Consider the following 19339-nt stretch of genomic DNA (forward strand, 5'->3'; position numbering starts at 1 on the left):
ATAAAAGAGCTCGCACCTTGTTGTTTAAACAACATGCCTCACTTCACTACTGCATGGTCAATAGTTTGAGAAAGTTGCCCACTGTGTAGAGTTCATGTTGTTTGTCTTGCTTCTCTCTGATTAGCATAGAGAGATCGTTCAAGGGACAATTTTTGGGTTATTTGGTGAGATCGATTTCTTATTTTAAAGTGTCTTTAAAAATATGAGTAAACAGCATCACATAAGTGGTGCACTTGCCATACACTTTGAAGTTTAGCCACAGGAAAACCAAGTGTTAACGGTTAAGGAAACTGTATTGTCGAAGGCTTTCATGGCCGGAATCACTGGGTTGTTGTAGGTTTTTCCGGGCTATATGGCCTTGTTCTAGAGGCATGTTCTAGAGGTTAAGAAAACTTCTAAAAAGTGAAATGTATCTGAGGTTTAAGCCATAGTTCAATGCAGATGCTAAAGGTTACACATTATAGCATTAAACATTTTGGAGTTTTAACTAAAATCAGAAAAACCTGCTTTTTTACTGTACAGAATTTTGTGGAAAACACATTAAAGATATTCCAAGAAGTGCACGCATTTGGCTGCAAGGATATGTTGACTTAGCCCTGGCAAATGTCTTGGTGACACAACCCTAGTAATGCTTCAACCTATGGGTCATTACAGTAGAGTTTTGCTTATCCAACCTTCGCTCATTCAGCGTTTTGTATTATCCCATGAAGTCTGCCTCCCACCTGGATCCATAACTATTTCAATACATTGCTGTGTTTTAGTGCTAAATTCGTAAATACAGTAATTACTACATAGCGTTACCGTGTATTGAACTGCCTTTTCTGCCAATTTGTTGTAAAACATGATGTTTTGGTGCTTAATTTGTAAAGCCATAACGTAATTTGACATTTAATATCCTTTTCCTTAATCCCGCCTTATTATCCAATGTTTTTGCTTATCCAATGTTCTGCTGGCCCGTTTATGTTGGATAAATGAGACCCTACTGTACTTTGATTCCAGTTTGTCGGGCACAAACCAGGTTCAATAGAACTCATGAGCTGGAAGGGATCGGACAGCTAAATGAGTTTGCCAGAATTTGGCAGTTACCCAGTCAAACCTGAATCATGAGTTTTGAATTTGCATTTTATTACTACCATATGTTGATTTTTTAACCCGGTGTTTGGTGTATATTTTTATAACGATGTGCTTTATCTATGTATGTTATTGCAAGTATTTTAAGTTCATATGCTTTGACTCTGTTGTACCTCAGCTTAGACATTAGAAGAGGCAAGTAACAAATAAAATATGTCTTATCATCCTCATCCTCCACACCTTGTAGTTGAAGTACATGCCAGCAATTGTACCTCAAAGGCAATTTAATGATCCAAAGGAACCAAACCAATCACATTAGAACATACAAACATCAGAAAAAATACACTAACAAAAAAGTGTCTACAATTAAATAGCAGCCAATTTGAACATTTAATTTATATAAGAAACTGTTTTTGGTCTACCCTGTTTGTATGACAGCACTTCTTATACAGGAAGCAGAAAAGTAAGGGTCCCAATAAAAGGGCATGGCATCAGATACTGTAGCTTAGGATATATAAAATCATTGCATTGTACTGCAGAGACCAATTAAGTTTTAATTTGGAGCCTTCCTCCCATTTGACACTGCAACATAGAACAGTAAAACAATGAAATCTGAGGAATTGAGATTTCACACATGACCTTTTCCTATGGGTGTCCCATCTGAAATAAAGTCAATACAGGGAGGTGTTCTCAGTTGTGATTTCTCACTAGACAATACCTTTGCTTTCTACCAGGATCTTAAAATCTTTTAATGTCATTGCCCTATTTTGTTATATATTTTAACTTATTGTAGTGATTAGTATTGTTTGGCATCCCTAATTCTTTCTGTTGTAAATATATTTTTTAAAGATGTTAATCATTGTTGTGATGTATTTTGAAGGAAGCACCAACAAATAAACTCCTCTATGCTAAGGATATCCCACGTTACAAAGAAGAGGTTAAAGCTTTCTACAAAGCAATAAAGGATTTGCCTCCCTTATCCACTTCAGAGATAGAAGACTTTTTAACTCAGGAATCAAAGGTATAGTTCAGTTTTTTTGTTGTGGCCTTTGAAACTTACCCTCTCAGCTCTACTCCCTTTCAGTATTATTGTAGCTAAATATGTTACAATGCGTTATTAATACTAAAAGTTATCTGCAGATGTGACTTATTTTGCCTTCTTTCCCCAGAAACATGAAAATGAATTTAGTGAGGCTGCAGCCTTGATGAAAATTTACCAATACATTGCAAAATACCTTGATGAAGTAAGTCTTTTCCTTATTTTCCTTTGATTTATCCTGTTAAATAATATGCAAGATCTGGTGTCTATAAAAGACAATGACAGTAATGCCTCTGAATGCATTGGCTTGTTTTGACTCAATAACTTGGCATAAAATTGTTTGTTTTTTTGGGAGCTTTTTTTTTTGCTCAGTGCTATTGCACTTTGTTGTATAGATGTATTTTGGTTGGGATTTGGTTTTGCTAGAAACTGCATTTTTGGAGTTATTACACAAATAATAATAATAACCACAATTATTAATACCCCGCTTTATCTCTCCCAAAGGGGACTCAAATTATATACAATATAATTTTTGTTCTGCAAAGCAATTGTCTATAAGATACTACCTGGTCTCCATTACATATTTGTCAATCTCATCCTCTGTCAATCTCAACCCTCTGAGTGTGAGTGATCTCAATTTAAAAGGAACTTCAAGTCAAGTTCTATTGTTTCAGTTCAGTCTGACCGCTGTAATGTTTTAGATTGTGTGTAATTAAAATAGGGAACAAGTGATGTGCCATTTGACAGGTACAAGTTTCTGCTCAGCTATTGGTATGTCAATGTGGAGATTGTTTCTCTACATTGAAAGTCTTCATTTTTGTGCCCATTGAAACTGCTATTGCTGTTTTATAATAAGCAACTGCCACTGGGCCTGTATTTGTGGTTTTTAATTAAGGTTGCTCTTGACAGCCAAAGTGTTATTCTTTCTGTGATTGATGATGACTTGTAAAACAAGATGTATAAATAGCCTGGCATTAAAGAGAATAGTTTTTTTCTGACATAGATATTCTTTGACATTGAAAATATGTGTTAAAATAAGTAAGCGCACATTTCTTTGTTTCCATAGATACTGAATAAATTGGAGAAAGAACGAGGGCTGGAAGAAGCTCAGCAACAGCTTCTGCATATAAAAAGTTTAGTTGAAGAAAAGAAAAAATGCAAATGGTCATAAGTAGTAGTTCCCATTCCAAACTGTATTGGGAGGACTCTTAAAACTGCTAGTCCTGTCCTGTGAATGGTCTCCTGTCCGTCTCTACTCCTGCGGATCTTGGAGCACTCAACATTTAACCAGCTCAGTCAAAAGACTTATTCCAGTAGTTGGATAAACATTGGACCACTGCTATAAATATGCAGACAAAGGCACTTCTTTACAATGAATTGCTGGTTTGATATTGCTTCCGAGATTGCAAGTATAAACTCAAACAGTACTATCTCTACTTTTACCACTTTTTTATTGTTTTCACAAAAGGGCCATAGTAAAAAACTGTATATGAAGCAACTTGCTCACAGTTCATTTCCAGAGAGAAGTTGTGTAAGCCAATTTGCTTAAACAGTGTCCTTTATGACCTAGTTCTTTACTATTAGATCTGCATAAGCACAAATCTATCCCAGGTGACTGTATCCTGTGCCAAGACCTTCAGGAGCAGCGGACTCTGGGAAGCTTGTAAAACAAGGTGCAAGACAGTGTCAGTTTCAAACTGGCAAAAGACATACCTTTTCACAGTGTTGGTCTTAGAGAAATGTTGTCCATGTTATTTTCACAGCTAAGAATGGTGTTCCTATTTTTACTTTCTTGTGCCTACAGGTGTTTGCAAAAATAATTTATAAATCTGAAAAGGAAACTCTACGCAAAGTGTAAAATTCTTACCTTAAGTGTTATATGTAGGTTTGCAGGTACCTCATGTAATGTAAACATTATACCTGATTCATGTCACATCACTCTTCCAGGAAGTACAGCGCTATTACCTGATAAGTGTCAACACAAAAGCCAAACTGCATCAAGCCATTACCATTTTTCTCTAGGAAAAGATGTTGGCTTGCAAGTATTTTGTGATTTAGAAAATCTAAATGGATAGTTTTAAGAATGAGGAAGAAAATGGGTCTGTTTATTTTTCTGTTTTCTCCAATACTGGAGTATAAAGATCTTGCTCATATTGGCAAGCCTAACTGTATCTGTGAAATTTATGTATTGTTTTGAGGGAAAAAATGCCTTTGTAAATATAAAGCAAATTGGAGGAGCTTGTCAATATGTATTTTACAAATACAGGGGTTTTCCCCTCTTTATTTTTCTTCAGGAAAAGTCGGTGATAAAATGTATAGTGTGGCAAATTGTCTCCACTGAAAAAGCTAAGACAATCTCTCTAGTTTAGGAATTTGAGTGTGCAGAATCACAATAAATGTATAATAAACAGGAGAGTCTTAGTGATTGGTCCATGTAATCTCCAAGACACTCCGATGTCTCTCAGCCAGGATGGCTGACTGAACCCAGTCCATCCAATGATGCTGCATCACTCTTTTATAGTTCAAACTGGCTCTCTACATATGCAGATCGGTGGGTATCCTGGGCCAAATCGTTAAATTCTGTAGTATTTTTAAACTATTGGGAGTTACACAAATTGCCCAGTCTTTTTTTAAAAAAATAGGATGCACCTTGGAGCTCCAGGGCAACTTTGGGGGCTGCAAAGAAGGCTGCTCTAAGCATATTAATATGGCTGCAGAAAAAAGAACAAGTGAAAAGAAAATGATGTTGTCAATTAATACAATAGCAAATAAAAAGTCAGACATAAAGAAAAACCCAGTCACCACAAGTGCTTTCCCCTGCAGCTGCCGTACTTCAATAAAACACACAACAAGAAGGCAGATAATACAAAAATATATTATAACAAACATTTCACAAATGAATTTTTTTTGCACCACACACAAAGATGAGCATCTTTATAAAGTTAAAAGTAAGTATTTCTACTTCATTTACATTGTCAATTCCTCTTGACATTCCACAATATTGTTTTAAAGTGCATAAAGCTGGTCTTTATCTAAGGCTTAGGAAGGTCTTGTTAGAAAAAAAGCTTTCAGTGCAACATGATTATCTCATATAATATAAAACTATAAGATGGTTTCCACATTGCAGTAACTTTACTTGAATTATAATGGCTGTTTTTTAAAAAACATTTTATTAAAAACATTTTAAAATGACTGCAAATATATTAGACCTTCTTCAAGGCACTTATAAGTGTGAGCATGTTTGGCAAAGGATGAAAATATCTAGAGCTGGAGTTTTAAAAATTTTATTTGGCGTCCCCAGATGGAAGTTCATATTCTTCAACAAGCTTATTTCTATCAGAGTGAGAGTCGTTGCTCGTTACTGACCGAGCATTTTCCGTTGAGGGAGCAAGCTCTCGCAGCTGCTTTCTCTGGGAGGTTTCTAGTTCTTCCAGACGCTTGCGGAGCAGGGAGACCTCTCTCTGATGCTGCTCCTCCTTGAACCATACGAGAAAAGGGGGCACTTAATAATTTCATTAACTATGGAAAAAAATATCAGGTAGGTTTTTATCTTCCTGAATTTCAATATTACATTGCAATGATTCGACTATTGAGGCCGGCTGGATAAAGAAAACGTAATTTGGTTGCAAGGACACATTCTGTAGCAATGACTTCCATCTTAAAATGTATTTTAGGCTGCAGATATCTTGCCTATTGCACAAGTACACTGGTTTTGCTACAGCTATAGAAATCAAAGGGTTTACGTGTAGCTGAACACCAAAAGATAACATAAACTCCACTTAAAAGTAAGGAAAGGGATCTCATAGTAACCTTAGAGACTGAATGAGAGAAGGAAACTGGCCACATAAGGTTTCATAAGACATCCTCAGAATTTATTTATTTCCAACATTTCTATCCTGTCCTTCTCAACCCCCAAAGTGGGACTCAGGGCGGCTTACAACGGCAGCAATTTGATGCCGACAACATACAGCACATTACGTACAACATTATACAAAAGATAAAACATTAAAATACATTTAAAACATTTTTATCATCATGTAGCCAAATCAAAGTCTGATTTAGCAACCGATGACCCAGTCCAAAGCCTGTTATAGTCAAAATTCCAACATTATGATTACTGCCAAACCTACTGCCCAAAGGCCTGATCCCAAAACCATGTTTTGAGGTTTTTTTCTAAAAGAGAGGAGAGATAGAGCTGACGTAATCTCGCTAGGGAGAGCATTCTTTGAATTCCTCCTAAGAACTCACTAAAGCAACACAGAAATCCAAGAGGTTAACTAATTGGACTAGGATCCAAATATCAGTGTAATGAGTTTTCTGCTTAAGGAAGAAAGTCTGTGGTTTAATTTTTTTTTGCCATTCTACTTTGTAGATCCTTTTTGTGTGTGTACTTCTACTTGTATCTTGCAGAAACACACCCACTAAGTTATGTTCTACTACTGCAAGCCTATCTCATTTATTGTGAGCACCCACATGAAACCATTTCTTTTCACGAGCCACCTACCTGCAGAAGTGGAAAGGATGCTTCTGGTCCAGGAATCAAAGTGGATGAGAACAGGCTGATGGGATTCAAAATTGGAATGTTGGGAAATAGAATTAACCTCCGGAATTCATTATGTCTCCGCTGCAAATCCTTCAGCCTTTTCTGAAGGCGAATGTGTTCTTCAAAAGGAACATTCTGCCTAAAGTAATCAATAAAAATACTTCAGGGAGCATTTCAGCAAAAGATTTTAGGACAGAATTTTGCTTTCCTCAATCAAGCAGACACTTCCGTCACTACTTCTCGAAATGAAACTGCAAATAATTTATTTATGGATTGATAGTATATTTCAATAATATTAACAATAGTTGTATTTCTGAAACATAAAGTAAGTCTGCATATACCTATTTAGCACCTGGTTTTCAGTTTCCAGCTCTTCTCTCTTGGCTTCTAAAAGTTCTATCTTCTTCATCAATTTCTTTTGCTTATTGTCATTAAGAGTCTTTCTCTGTGAACAATACAACATATATGCAGTTAGAAACACTGATTTGACTCCTGTGTACAACTGTCTTCTCATTGTGCTACAGCAGAACTGTCAAATGCTCCAAATTTAGCCACATATGCCTACTCAACAGGGACAGAAGTTTATAAAACCACAGTATTTGAAGGGCGCTCTGGGTCCAGCTTGCTCAATGCAGGATTTATAGCTAGAGCATCTACAGCAAGTAGGTGTCCAAACTCATTTTGAAAACATACAGAGAAGGAGGCCATATAACCTCTCCAGACAGTTGGTTCCATTGCCAAACTGTTCTCACTGACATGAAATTAGGTGGTAACATACAAGACATAAAAAATAACCTACCTTTGACCATATTGGAGCATTTTTATTAATTCATTATAATAATATGTAGCTGTTTTTTAAAGTTACACTTGATTGTAATTATTTGGTCTATATTTCTTGTGTCTTAAAACCATTAAGCTGTGGTAGTAATAAATAATGAGTATTTCATTTCTGTGATGAAGATATTCTTTGCAGTGAGAACTAAGGCACAGAATAGAAGCTAACAACATAAGGCCCAGACACAGCATCCATCTCTTAACCATTTGTTTCTCCTCAAGACTATAGCTTTTGCCAATAAATTGGGAATTGTGCTGGGAAGACAGTTAGCATTTCTAAGGTAGAGCTCTATATTTTTTGTTGCTTAAACAAAATGCAAACTCCCAACACCTTATTTATACGTAAGAAACACATGCTTGCGGGGGGGGGGGGGGGGCTGGTGGCACATGGGTTAAACTTGCTGACCAAAAGGTCGATAGTTCGAATCCAGTGAGCAGGGTGAGCACCTGCTGTTAGCCCCAGCTTCTGCCAACCTAGCAGTTCGAAAACATACAAGTATGAGTAGATAAATGCAGTCATGCTGGCCACATGACCTAGGAGGTGTCTACGGACAACACTGGCTCTTTGTCTTAGAAATAGAGATGAGCACCACCCCCCAGAGTCGGATACCACTAGACTTAACATCAGGGAAACCTTTAATTTTACCTTTTTACATTCCCTTGTAGGCACACTACTTTTCTACACAAACCAATCTCAGCAGAATCATGGCAGATCTCACAGCCTGTCAGTTCCAATACAGGGCCAAGGAGACCACAGACTCGTTGAAACTACCCATTCTTTGTGTAAAAGCATAGTTCTGATAGCCCTAAATGAAAAAAAAAATCTTTCTTCAAAGTAATTGTGAGCCACATGCCTTTTTCTGAGCAGCTGCTGCTCTTTGCAATTTTTCTCTTGTCTGGTTATATTTCTCCTCCATCTCTGTGGCATGTTGAATTAGTTTGTGTTTTTCTTCTAACCATTCTACACGCTTTTCTTCCAAATGTCTAGGGTGGAAAAGCAACAACAGTCACCTTGCAAGTCATGTTCACATAGACATCATCACCACAGATATTATCACGAATTTTGTTTCCCACTAAGCTAAACCATATATGACTGAAGGAAGCTCAGGCAGGTTTAAAGAAAAAAAATCATAAACCACATTTTGTTATGGTCAGATCTGTGGACACAGCAAACCCTCAATTCAGCTTCCTCCCCTCCCCCCCCAACCATCCAGTTCTGACTTTGTTTCCTTCATATATATCAAATGTATATTAATTAATAGTAACAAATTTACTTTAGTGAAATGACAGCACAAGGGATTTTGTTACCACCACATTAATTCTCAGGCTACTCAGATTGATAGAACACATGAAAGTAAATATGCTCCTCAAAACATTTCAGCACGCAGAACAAATATAAAATCTTCAGATGCCTAAAACTGGATTTAAAGCTGTCAGAAAATTTTGACAAATGTTTCATTTCTCATCTATTGGGAATGTCCTAGAAAATAAATACCCCTCCATCAAATCAATTCTGTGACACTTCTGTGAAAATACTGAATCAATGTGGAAGCAAAATAGCTATAAATTAAGGGACATTACGATCAAGGAAGAAGTTACAAGAGATCATATGCCTATACATTTTGGTCATAAAATTGTTCTTAAAGTCCAAAAGAACACGCAGCTGATATATTAATAATGCTCCATATACCATCGGTAAAACTGGTTGTATGCAAACGTGGGCCATGCGCATACTACTGCATCCAATAAACATATCTTTCAAACCACTGTAAAAATATCAATAAAGAACTTTTTTAAAAAAACTAACACAAATAGCAACTTGTCAAAGATACCTAAGTGCTCACTATAAATACTTAATCAAGCTATCATCTGAAAGTAATCACCAGGAACCGAGCCACACATTTGTATATACTCACCAGTATTTTGTTCAAGACAATACAAAAGGCGAGCCTGAAAAACAATATTGTCTGCCTCAAGGATAGGCAGAGGAACAAGATCAACACCACAATGTACTTGGCTGAAAGATCAAATGTTCACCAGACATGCCCCTTACCCTCTCCCAAAGAGCAAGAGGACAGGCACCATCTCTTGGTTGAATATTTGTAATAACATTGATTTTGTGCCAATTGTAAACTACAGGCGGTCCACAAGTTATGAACAAGATAATATCTGTAGGTTTGTTCTTACAGTGAATTTGTTCGTAAGTCGGAATAGGTAATTTATATAGAGAGATTTTGAAGATTTTGCCTTGTTGTGAAAACAAGGATTGGAGATAAAGTTTCAGTGGAGATAACTCTTTTAGGAATTAATTTTCCTTCTTAGGGATAGATTTCTCTCACTTCCTGTTGTCTCACTCCCGTTCTTAACTATGAGTCATTTGTAAGTCGGATATTTGTAGCCTGGGGCGTGCCTGTTTATTTAGAGGCATTAAAACAAAAACAAAGACTAAAATATTCATAAGTTTTCCACATAAATGTTGGCAACCTCTGGACATTCCATCAGGAATCTATGGGTGATTTTCCATAAATTTTCTACATTATGGTAGATCTAAAAGAGATGAAATATGATTGGGTTTGTTACCACCAGAAAATGCTGATTCCTCCTTGCACCAAATGAAAAAGCGTTTATTCAGGGGATGGGGATTTGCCACGATTTTTTTCTAAGGCTGAGAGTGTGACTTACTCAAGCAGGAGTCAGCATTGTGCACTTCCTAGATTAAATACACCACAATCAAAGGTGATACTACAGGGCTTTCATCTGGGTTTGGGCAGATACTAAGAAGAAAGATGGACTGAATTCTTACAAAAGCATAATGGCCCTTCCCAGGAGAACTTTTATCTGAAATTTTTGTAATAGGAAAACATATCTTTTGAATGTGAAATTTACACTAGAATCCAGATTTTTGTAGCAAGAGATAGAATGTTACAAGCACATTTAGGAGGAAAGCTTACTTCTCTGAATCTAACTGAGCCCTTTCTGCTTGATTTCGTGCATTCCGGCATTCGTGTTTTAATCTCTCCAGCAGTTCCTTGAGTTTCTGATTGGACTCTAGCAAGTCATTCTCTGACTGTGAAAGGGAAGCCACTTGGAGCTGCAAATCATGGCTGCGCTGCAAGAGAAATATATCACATGGAGTTGATTAATGTCTTTATGAGGTTCTAAGAGCAAGGTGCACAGCCTGCGGCCCTCCAGCTGATCTGGCCACCAACTCCCAGAAGATGTAGTCATCTTGTTCAACAGCCAGGAATTCTGGTTGGAACTGGAGACCAAAACAGCTGGAGGACCAAAAGTGGTACCGAACTGCTCTAGGGTTTGAAATCAGCATTGGGAAAGTAAACTTTTTAAACAGCCCTTTGCTCTATTACCTAGTAACATGACTGAAAAGTAGCCTATTGTTATTAACCTATGTAATGTCCCTTCAAATTATTTACTGATTCATGGTGACCCCATTAATTTTATTAGGTTTTCTTAGGAAAGGAGTAGTCTAGAGCTAGCTAGGTACTAACTAGGGATGCCCCTGTTTAGATTCCATTATTACAAAGGATCTAATGCTTTAAAGATATTTAGACCATACTCCATTACTTATTACATACTGATAAAAACTGGAAATTTGTTACATTATTTGTTGCACTGCACATTACTTTCTATTCATTTTTGGAGGAAAAAATCCTTCAGATTAGTAAGGGAGGGGGCTTGAAAACTAGAAAGCAATTCTATGCTCAGCTTCAGAGACATGTCATAGTATAGAAATCCCTATAATGTGTCATATTTGAGATTTATTTAACACAATTAAAAATATGAAGGATGGGGTGGGTCAGCGAACATCCCTATACCTTCCCCGCTCAATACAATAGATGTAAGAAGGGACTTCCAAATAGGACTGAGGAGAACAGGACAAACCACAAACATTTGTCATTATAATTAGACAGGTTTCTGCCTTCACAGGTATATTTTTCAATATCTACAACTAACACAGGCAGTCCCTGAGTTTTCTAGGTTTGCTCTTAAGTTGCATTTGTATGTAAGTTGGAAACAGATATATTTTTCAAATGTAATTCTAGTCCCCTCCCCCATGTTTTTTGCTTTGGATAGCATGAGAAGAGTCAGCACACCTGTAACATTGCGGTTTATGCCCCTGTTCAGCAGACTTCACCTCACTTTCTGTTCCCTCTGACAATTAGATTTTGAAAATGTTGGGCTTGTCATGGAAACAAGGGTTGGTGATAAAGCTACAGGGGAGACATCTTTTTTTCTCATAACAATTCCAGAAGTAAAATTCCCTTCCCAGGGGTAGATGTCCTCTTATTTGCTGCTGTCTCTCCCCATTTGTAACTAGGAGTCCTATGTAAGTCAGATGATTGTAACTCGGAGTGTGTGTACACAACACAGGAAAAATTGTCTTTCTAGCCCAAATTGTAAACCTTCCAGAAGCCATGCTGAATTCCACTCTGGGAGAAAGGCAGGTATAAATCCAATAAATAAGTAACTTTTGGACAATGTTGGACACTGGAGCCTCTTTTTTAGTTCTTACAAGGCACATTCAAAACTTACAACACCAACAAAAAAATTAGCTAATAAAATTGTATCACAAGAACTTGTTGCAAAACAACACAAAATGATCTAGCATACCATGAAAGGCCATAACAACAAAGCATTACCTGCTTTAGATCTGCATTTTCACTTCTTTCTCTTTCTAGCTCCTCAGAATTTGAAGCTTGCTGTTGAAGTTTTAATCTATAAATCAATACAGTATTGCATTTTTTTAAAAAAATATAAAATATAAATCAAAATAAATGAATATTTTCAAGCTAAATAGTACCTCACACAGGGTAAAAGCACAAATGGAAAAATATCCAACAGTGGAATATTAAATTATCCTTTATACCAGGTTGTACAATGTATATATATTGCTTCCAAATGGCCTCTATGGGTTCTGGAGTTCTTACTGCCTTTTTTTTTTTTTTTTTTTTTTGCAATACCTCTTCTGGGATTAAAATGGCCTAGGCATAACCAAAATGTGACATAAATACCCTCATTTGAGGTCTGCCTGCTATACATGCATATACATATATCAGCAAGCAAGATGCAAAGGTTCACAAAATGTGTAACAAATGTTTACAGGTTGAAACAAAGAATCAAGTTGAAAGAAAGTAGAAGGGCAATGTTGGGGAATCCCCAGAGATGGAAAATCCAGTGAGTGCAAATGGTCTGGAATCATGTTTGATAGATATTCATGTTACTATCAAATTCAATAAACTATAATGGAAAACATTTGATACAATGGTTTGGTACCAGTTTCAAAATGGTACTTTACAGTGCATGAGCTAGCCTGATCATTCAAGGTTTTGAGTTTCTGTCCTATCGTGCTTCTTTGGTAACTATGAACAGATGTAGAAATTTAAACAGCCAATTTTAATTGGAATAGAAATTCTTGATCAACTTATTCAGAAACAGCTAAGTGTCAACATCTGCGTTTATGCTTTGTTTTGTATCAATTTCTGAAGATGGGAAAAAAACCTATTAAATACAATTGAAATTAGCATACATTACCTAAGATTCTGGATCTCTCTTCTGCTAGACTCTTCTGCCAACTGCATAGTGGATAGCTTTTTTTCATATTGATCCTTTTGTGATTGCTTCTGAGTATCTTGCTCTAATTTTTCTTTCTTTAGTTCAGCCAATGTAGCCTCAAGTTCTAATCTAAAAGAAGTGTTACAACATTGTTAACCATATTGATATCTCCTGCAAATCTTTGATAGCTCAGACAATTTTTTTTATAGCTCCTGCAAATCTTTGATAGCTCAATCCTACTAGCCAATACTAAAGCATGTACTAGGGGAACATCTCATCTACTTGGCTGACATAGAGTCCGAGTTATGTGGACTTTTTCAGAAACTCAAAAGCTCTATTCATTAATGATACAGAAAGAACTAATAACACAAGAACTCCCTTTAAAAGAAAAAAATAATCATTTCAAGAAAGTGCTGGATGTTAAGATGACACTCCATAATTTCATAACTGGTACATAATGCACAATTCATTCAGTTATAAGGAAGGAGTCTGCTAAAGTTTAAAACCTTCTAAAAAGCTATGCAAGAGAAAAATCAAAGGAAATATATACTCACTTTTCCTCCTGTAATAGTGCAAGTTTCTGGAATTCTTCTTCTTTTGCAGCTTGCACTTTGCGTATTAATTCACGATCCTTTTCTGTTAGTATAACTTTGTGCCGCTCAAGTGTTGTCTTAAGTATTTCATTATCAGAACGCAACCCTATATATACACATTTTAAAATTACTATCCAGGAGTCATAATTATATAGCATCGGTAAAATAATAGGTAAAAACGTAACCTGTGAGGATGCCTGCCATAGATGTGGGCGAAAGTACAGGACAGAATGCTTCTGGAACATAGCCATACAGATAGCGATTCCGGCTATGAAAGCCTTCGACAACACAAACTTAAATATAAATCGAGAAAACAGAACCTATGGTTCTCAACCAACAATGTGTATGATTAAAACCTAATTCTATTTGGTTTCAGAGGGGAAATTAGTTGTCTAACTTTTTTCTGTGTAAAATAATAACAGTTACATTCTTTTAACTTGGGCTGGGCAGCATTATATACATAAGGGATGAAAAAAGACTTATTATTTGTGAGAGTTTCTACACATAACCACACATCTTTGGATTTCTACAAATATAAACAATTTTGCACAGGCATTTCTGTTTTGACTCATTTATAGGAGTGCTGCCACATACCATTCTTGTGATAAGAGTTGCAAGGTTGACATATTCAATTATATTCATACTATATATTTCATAACCGAGCAAGAACCACACATAGTAAATATCTAGACATTAGATTGGAGGCTTCTCCTAGATTCAGTTATATAGTTTTTTCCTCTAAATTCTAGAATAAATCATCTGGCCTTTGCCATTATGTTTGACCTTATTTCTAACCTGCCCTCTTTCCCTGGAGAGACTCAGGTTGGTTTTCAAGCACAAAGGCAAATATTCAGTGCCATTTACAATAATGAAAACAAAGGTATATATTCAATGCAGTCATAAAATACAGCACAATAAAATAGAAAATCATAGCTAAAAGGTGCGTATGAAATAGATTCGATGGGAAGGATAAACGATCAGGCCTCATAAAGTGCAATAGCAATAAGTACTGTTTAAGTATAGAATCTAGAATTATAAAATATAAATGTAAAATGGCTCTACAAATGTGTAAACCCTTGACAGGACATCAGTCGAGAATGAGGGCGTTTCATTACTCATTAACCTCTCCATACGTTATGAAGCATAGAAGAGTTTTAGGTGTTTTTTGAAGGAGGGGAGGGAGGGGGCTGTTCTAACTTTGACGAGGAGGGCGTTCCAGAGAAATAGAGCAACCACTGAGAAGGCCCCCTCTCTCATGCCCACCAGCAGCGAGATGAGGGTGATGAAGCAATATGGACAAAAACATGGCAATTTTTAATGCTTTGCATTAAAATGAAAAGTTTCCCAGTGACATAATGCTTTCACCAAACTCACTGTGGCACAGCAGCACTTTATTGGTTTGTACTTCTTGCTATCATCAGTTGAAAATTCAGTGCTTTTAACTGGCAACAGCAGAAGCAACTTGCAGTTTCTCAAGTAGCTCCTGACACACAAAAACAAAAAACTGGCAACGATGAAAAATCACAAAGGAATAATTTGTTACCATCCATTTCACTTCGAATCTTGTTTCTTTCTCTTTCTATCTCGCTCCTAGCTTTCGCTGATTCCAACTTGATGTTTGTTACTTCTAACTTGTGTGAATGCTTAAGTTCTTCGACCTATAGAAAGCAGGAAGGTACTAAGTATTGCTTTTGTTCAAATTTAGATTTTTAAGAACACCTTGCACATTCTTTTAGAAACAGGATTCTCAACTTATTGACTGTTTCTCAGGGAGTAGTTCCCCAATCAGGCAGTGTGGACATCAGACATCCTATACTGACTCTCAATAAATATCCTTTGAGAATCTGTACACATTTTTTAATGCTAGTGAATTAGAATGCTATTGTATAGTGTGCAATGGAGATTAATTAAATGCACTATTAGTCAAGAACTAAGAGACATGAAGCTCTAGGAGAGACATTTCAACACAAAAGAGGCTTTGTTTATCCACCTACATACATGCATATACATATGCAAACACATCCAGGTGAATCTCCTGTGAAAATCAGCTTACTTGGGTTTTCTGACTGTATTAAGTTAGCTTTAGCATTCAAAACAGTGACAGGTTCAGCCCAACAATTTTGCTTGTATTAAGGAAAATATTATGTAATTTACACATCTTCTATTAATTATTTCCAATCATAAGTAGAGCTTGAACCCATGCCCACTTCATGTGTTAAAATCAAACATTACCATACTAAATAATCATAAAAGTGATACAAAATAACAGGCCCAGCACTTCAGAAGTCTAATTCTTTGAATGGCATTTAAATATAAAAACAGATGTTGCCCAGTTTGTGGTTATTTATTTTCATTCTGTTTCCACATTCTGTCACTTTAGTCACCCAAGTGTTCATGCTAGAAAAATGCTAGACCTTAACTACACTATTAAATCATCAGTACCATGGCAGTTTCTGCCACCGTCTATCTTCTTTTGTCATTCTGCTAACTTTGTAAAAGAAATGCTGCCTCACAAATCCAACACAGTATAAAACTAAATGCAGTGATCTGCCCGTTTCATTAAAAACACTACTTTTCAATGGAAAAATCAAAACAGTAAAGATAATTACTGCTTGAACTGAAACATTATGTAGTTTAGGCTTTTCCAGTACAGTAATTGCAGGGTTGGTGAGAATTAAATAGCTAGAGAAAAGCTCTTGTACCCATTTGCAATGTCAAATGTAATCACAACCTTTCTAGTGTGAAAGCTCCAGAAAAGTTCAGAATGACAGTTTTTCATTAAGTAACTACAGTAGCACAAAATAAGGGCAAGGGGGGAGAAAAAAAGATATAACAACAACAACAAAATAAAAATGTACAAGTAGATAAAAGATGTATAGTATAGATATATGTAGCGTAAGTTATAATTGGGGAAAGTTAAAAACAAATAAGAAGCATACTTAAGGTATGTTTGATTCTTTTTTTACTGTTCATTTGTATAAAATATGGCATACTCTTTTGTCCAAGATATTGTAAAAAGGGGAAAGAGTGTGTAATACATTTTGATTTAAAATAAGGGTAATGGTTTCCCCTTGACATGAAGTCTAGTCGTGTCCAACTCTGAGGAGTGGTGCTCATCTCCATTTCTAAGCCAAAGAGCTGGCGTTGTCTGTAGACACCCCCTAGGTCATGTGACCAGCATGACTGCATGGAGCGCTGTTATGTTCCTGCAGAAGCAGTACTTATTGATCTACACACATTTGCATGTTTTCAAACTGCTAGGTTGGCATAAGCTGGGCCTAACAGCAGGAGCTCACCCTGCTCCCTGGATTCCAACCGCCGACCTTTCGGTCAGCAAGTTCAGTAGCTCAGTGGTTTAACCTGCTGCACCATCAAGAGCGCCACATTTTGACTTATAAATCTATAAATAAAAAATTCAAAAGTAATATAGTAGCATTTCAGGCATTTCTTTTTAAAGAAGCGCCTACATCTAGAATTGGTTTAATAAATCACTTCATGCAAGGCTGACCTTCTACTTCATATTCTGCTAAATGTCATCAATAGCCTTTGCATAAAACATACTTTGAACAACGTTAGTTTCTGCATGATACAGATCATTTGGGAAGCATTTTTCAAATAATTACCATCTTTACACAAAGAAGACAGTTGTTCCTAGGGAGGTTCCTCAAGGTAGTATCCCTCTCATCCCTATTTTGCACAGTACATGTTATACTTATTTATAAGACTGTATTAAGGAACAGTATATTCTAACTTCCATAATAATTCTCATTTAGCTTTACAAAACAGCTATATACACTTGCAATGAGTATGCTCTGAATGTTTAACTTCTTGTACTTTGAACAATTAGACCAGCAATGTTATTGTTAGAGAATGAAAGGAATGACAAAATTGAGATTCTTTGTACAACCTCCAACGTTTTTTCTGTGGTAACCCACTTGTTCTGTTTAACATCATTCAGTTTCATATTGATAGTTTCACCACATACTGAAAAAGTTAGGTTAATTTCTCACTTATTCACCACAAAATAAACATGAATTACTTTGAATATATATATATATATATAGAGAGAGAGAGAGAGAGAGAGAGAGAGAGAGCGTAAGCATCAAAAACTGTAAAGTTTCCATTCTAAAGTTATGTTAAGTAATTCCATTTGCTGTTCTGTACCAGTTTTTTTCTCTATACAGAATCTGATGGCATTTTCTCTTTCTTTTCTCTCTCTGCTGCAACCAATAATTTCTACTTTATCTTATCACTTCCTCACAAGATGTAATAACAGAATAAAAACAAGAACAATGTCTGTAAGCTATTTTGAAGGCTAGGGATGGATTTCAAACTCATTTCCTGTGGTCATGACACCTGGGTTTTTTCTTCACCCCGTTATTAATACTGCTGATCTTTATTCTGCTAAATATTACATTTAAACACAATACAAAAATACAAAATTTTCCAAGCCAGTATGGAATACAAACATTTTACATGCACACACAGTATTATTCAACAATGTAACATAGAATCATAGAGCTGGATGAGACCTCATGGGCCATCCAGTTCAAGCCCCTGCCAAGAAGCAGAAAATCACATTCAAAGCACCCCTGACAGATGGCCATCCAGCCTCTGTTTAAAAGCCTCCAGAGGAGCCTCCACCACACTCTGGGGCAGAGAGTTCCACTGCTTAACAGCTCCCACAGTCAGGAAGTTATTCCTCATGTTCAGGTGGAATCTCCATCCCTGTAGTTTGGAGCCATGGTTCCACGTCGTAGTCTCCAAGGCAGCAGAAAACAAGCCTGCTCCCTTCTCCCTATGACTTCCTTTCACGTATTTATACCTGGCCCTCATCATGTCTACTCTCAGACTTCTCTTCTGCAGGCCAGACATGGCCAGCTGTTTAAGCCGGTTCTCATAGGGCTTGTTCTCCAGACCCTTGATCATTTGTCTAGACACATTCCAGCTTGTCAACATCTCTCTTAAATTACGGTTCCTGAATGTATTTATTTCTATATAGTTGGGATTGAATCCAGCCTATGACAGTCTTACTTAGTATGTAGAAGTAATATAGTTTGACATCATGGCTCAATACTATGACATTATGGAAGTTGTAGTTTGGTGAGGAACCAGCACACTTTGCCAGAGAAAACTACCTTGTAACACTTCATGATTCAATAGCACTGAGCCTTGACAGTTAAAACTTTCAGTGTAGATGCATCCTTAGTTCAAACTGAAATCAACGGGACTTAAGTCAGGGCTAACCTTTCACATAGATTTGAATCCAAATAAACTACAAGAACCATGCCCAACTGCTGAACTGTGCATTGGCAACAATTATTCTTATTCCCTGTACTATCCAGTGCTTTGAAGCTGCTGGGTGAAGTCACCAGGAGATATGGAGTTGAATGCTATTAATATATATAGATGATACTTAATTCTATTTCTCCACAGATCAGGAGATGTCATTCAAGCAATGAAGCTGTGTTTGAAATCATTAATTGGCTGTCTGATCCTCAATAAACTGTCACTCACCAAAATGGGAGCCTTATGGATAGTTAGTTTTCTCCTTCAAAAACTGGGTGCAGTCTATTCTAGATAGGGCTACAGACCTACTGAAAGAGCAGAGTCATACTTTGGACAGTATCCCTTGATCTAGTGACTCAATAGTTACTGCACTAAAAAGCTTAATTGGTTTATCAGCTA

At 36.5% G+C, this 19339-nt stretch overlaps 2 protein-coding genes across 7 annotated transcripts in view; one reads left to right on the top strand and one right to left on the bottom strand.

The window, feature by feature from the left end:
- Positions 1-3956, top strand: part of PLXNC1 (plexin C1) — a 64628-nt gene extending 60672 nt beyond the window's left edge. Inside the window, exons 29-31 of the mRNA XM_060777319.2 lie at positions 1952-2092; positions 2241-2315; positions 3177-3956. Of these exons, the coding sequence (XP_060633302.2) occupies positions 1952-2092; positions 2241-2315; positions 3177-3281 (321 nt within the window). The 3' untranslated portion in view covers positions 3282-3956. The remainder of the gene's footprint in view (positions 1-1951; positions 2093-2240; positions 2316-3176) is intronic.
- Positions 1338-19339, bottom strand: part of CEP83 (centrosomal protein 83) — a 32795-nt gene continuing 14793 nt past the window's right edge. For 2 of the 6 annotated variants that reach the window (XM_060777313.2, XM_060777312.2), the window contains exons 9-17: positions 15195-15309; positions 13613-13757; positions 13038-13187; positions 12146-12221; positions 10439-10596; positions 8342-8471; positions 6995-7098; positions 6615-6792; positions 5273-5586 (exon numbers count right to left, since the gene is read on the bottom strand). In XM_060777313.2, coding sequence (XP_060633296.2) covers positions 5395-5586; positions 6615-6792; positions 6995-7098; positions 8342-8471; positions 10439-10596; positions 12146-12221; positions 13038-13187; positions 13613-13757; positions 15195-15309 — 1248 coding nt within the window. In that variant the 3' untranslated portion in view covers positions 5273-5394. Of the gene's footprint in view, positions 4822-5272; positions 5630-6614; positions 6793-6994; positions 7099-8341; positions 8472-10438; positions 10597-12145; positions 12222-13037; positions 13188-13612; positions 13758-15194; positions 15310-19339 lie in introns of those variants that run through there. The other 4 variants (XM_060777316.2, XM_060777314.2, XR_009631586.2 and 1 more) reach the window with 4 other exon arrangements.

The sequence above is a fragment of the Anolis sagrei genome, chromosome 5 (genome assembly GCF_037176765.1).
Source record: "Anolis sagrei isolate rAnoSag1 chromosome 5, rAnoSag1.mat, whole genome shotgun sequence".
In the NCBI taxonomy this organism is placed as follows: domain Eukaryota; kingdom Metazoa; phylum Chordata; class Lepidosauria; order Squamata; family Dactyloidae; genus Anolis; species Anolis sagrei.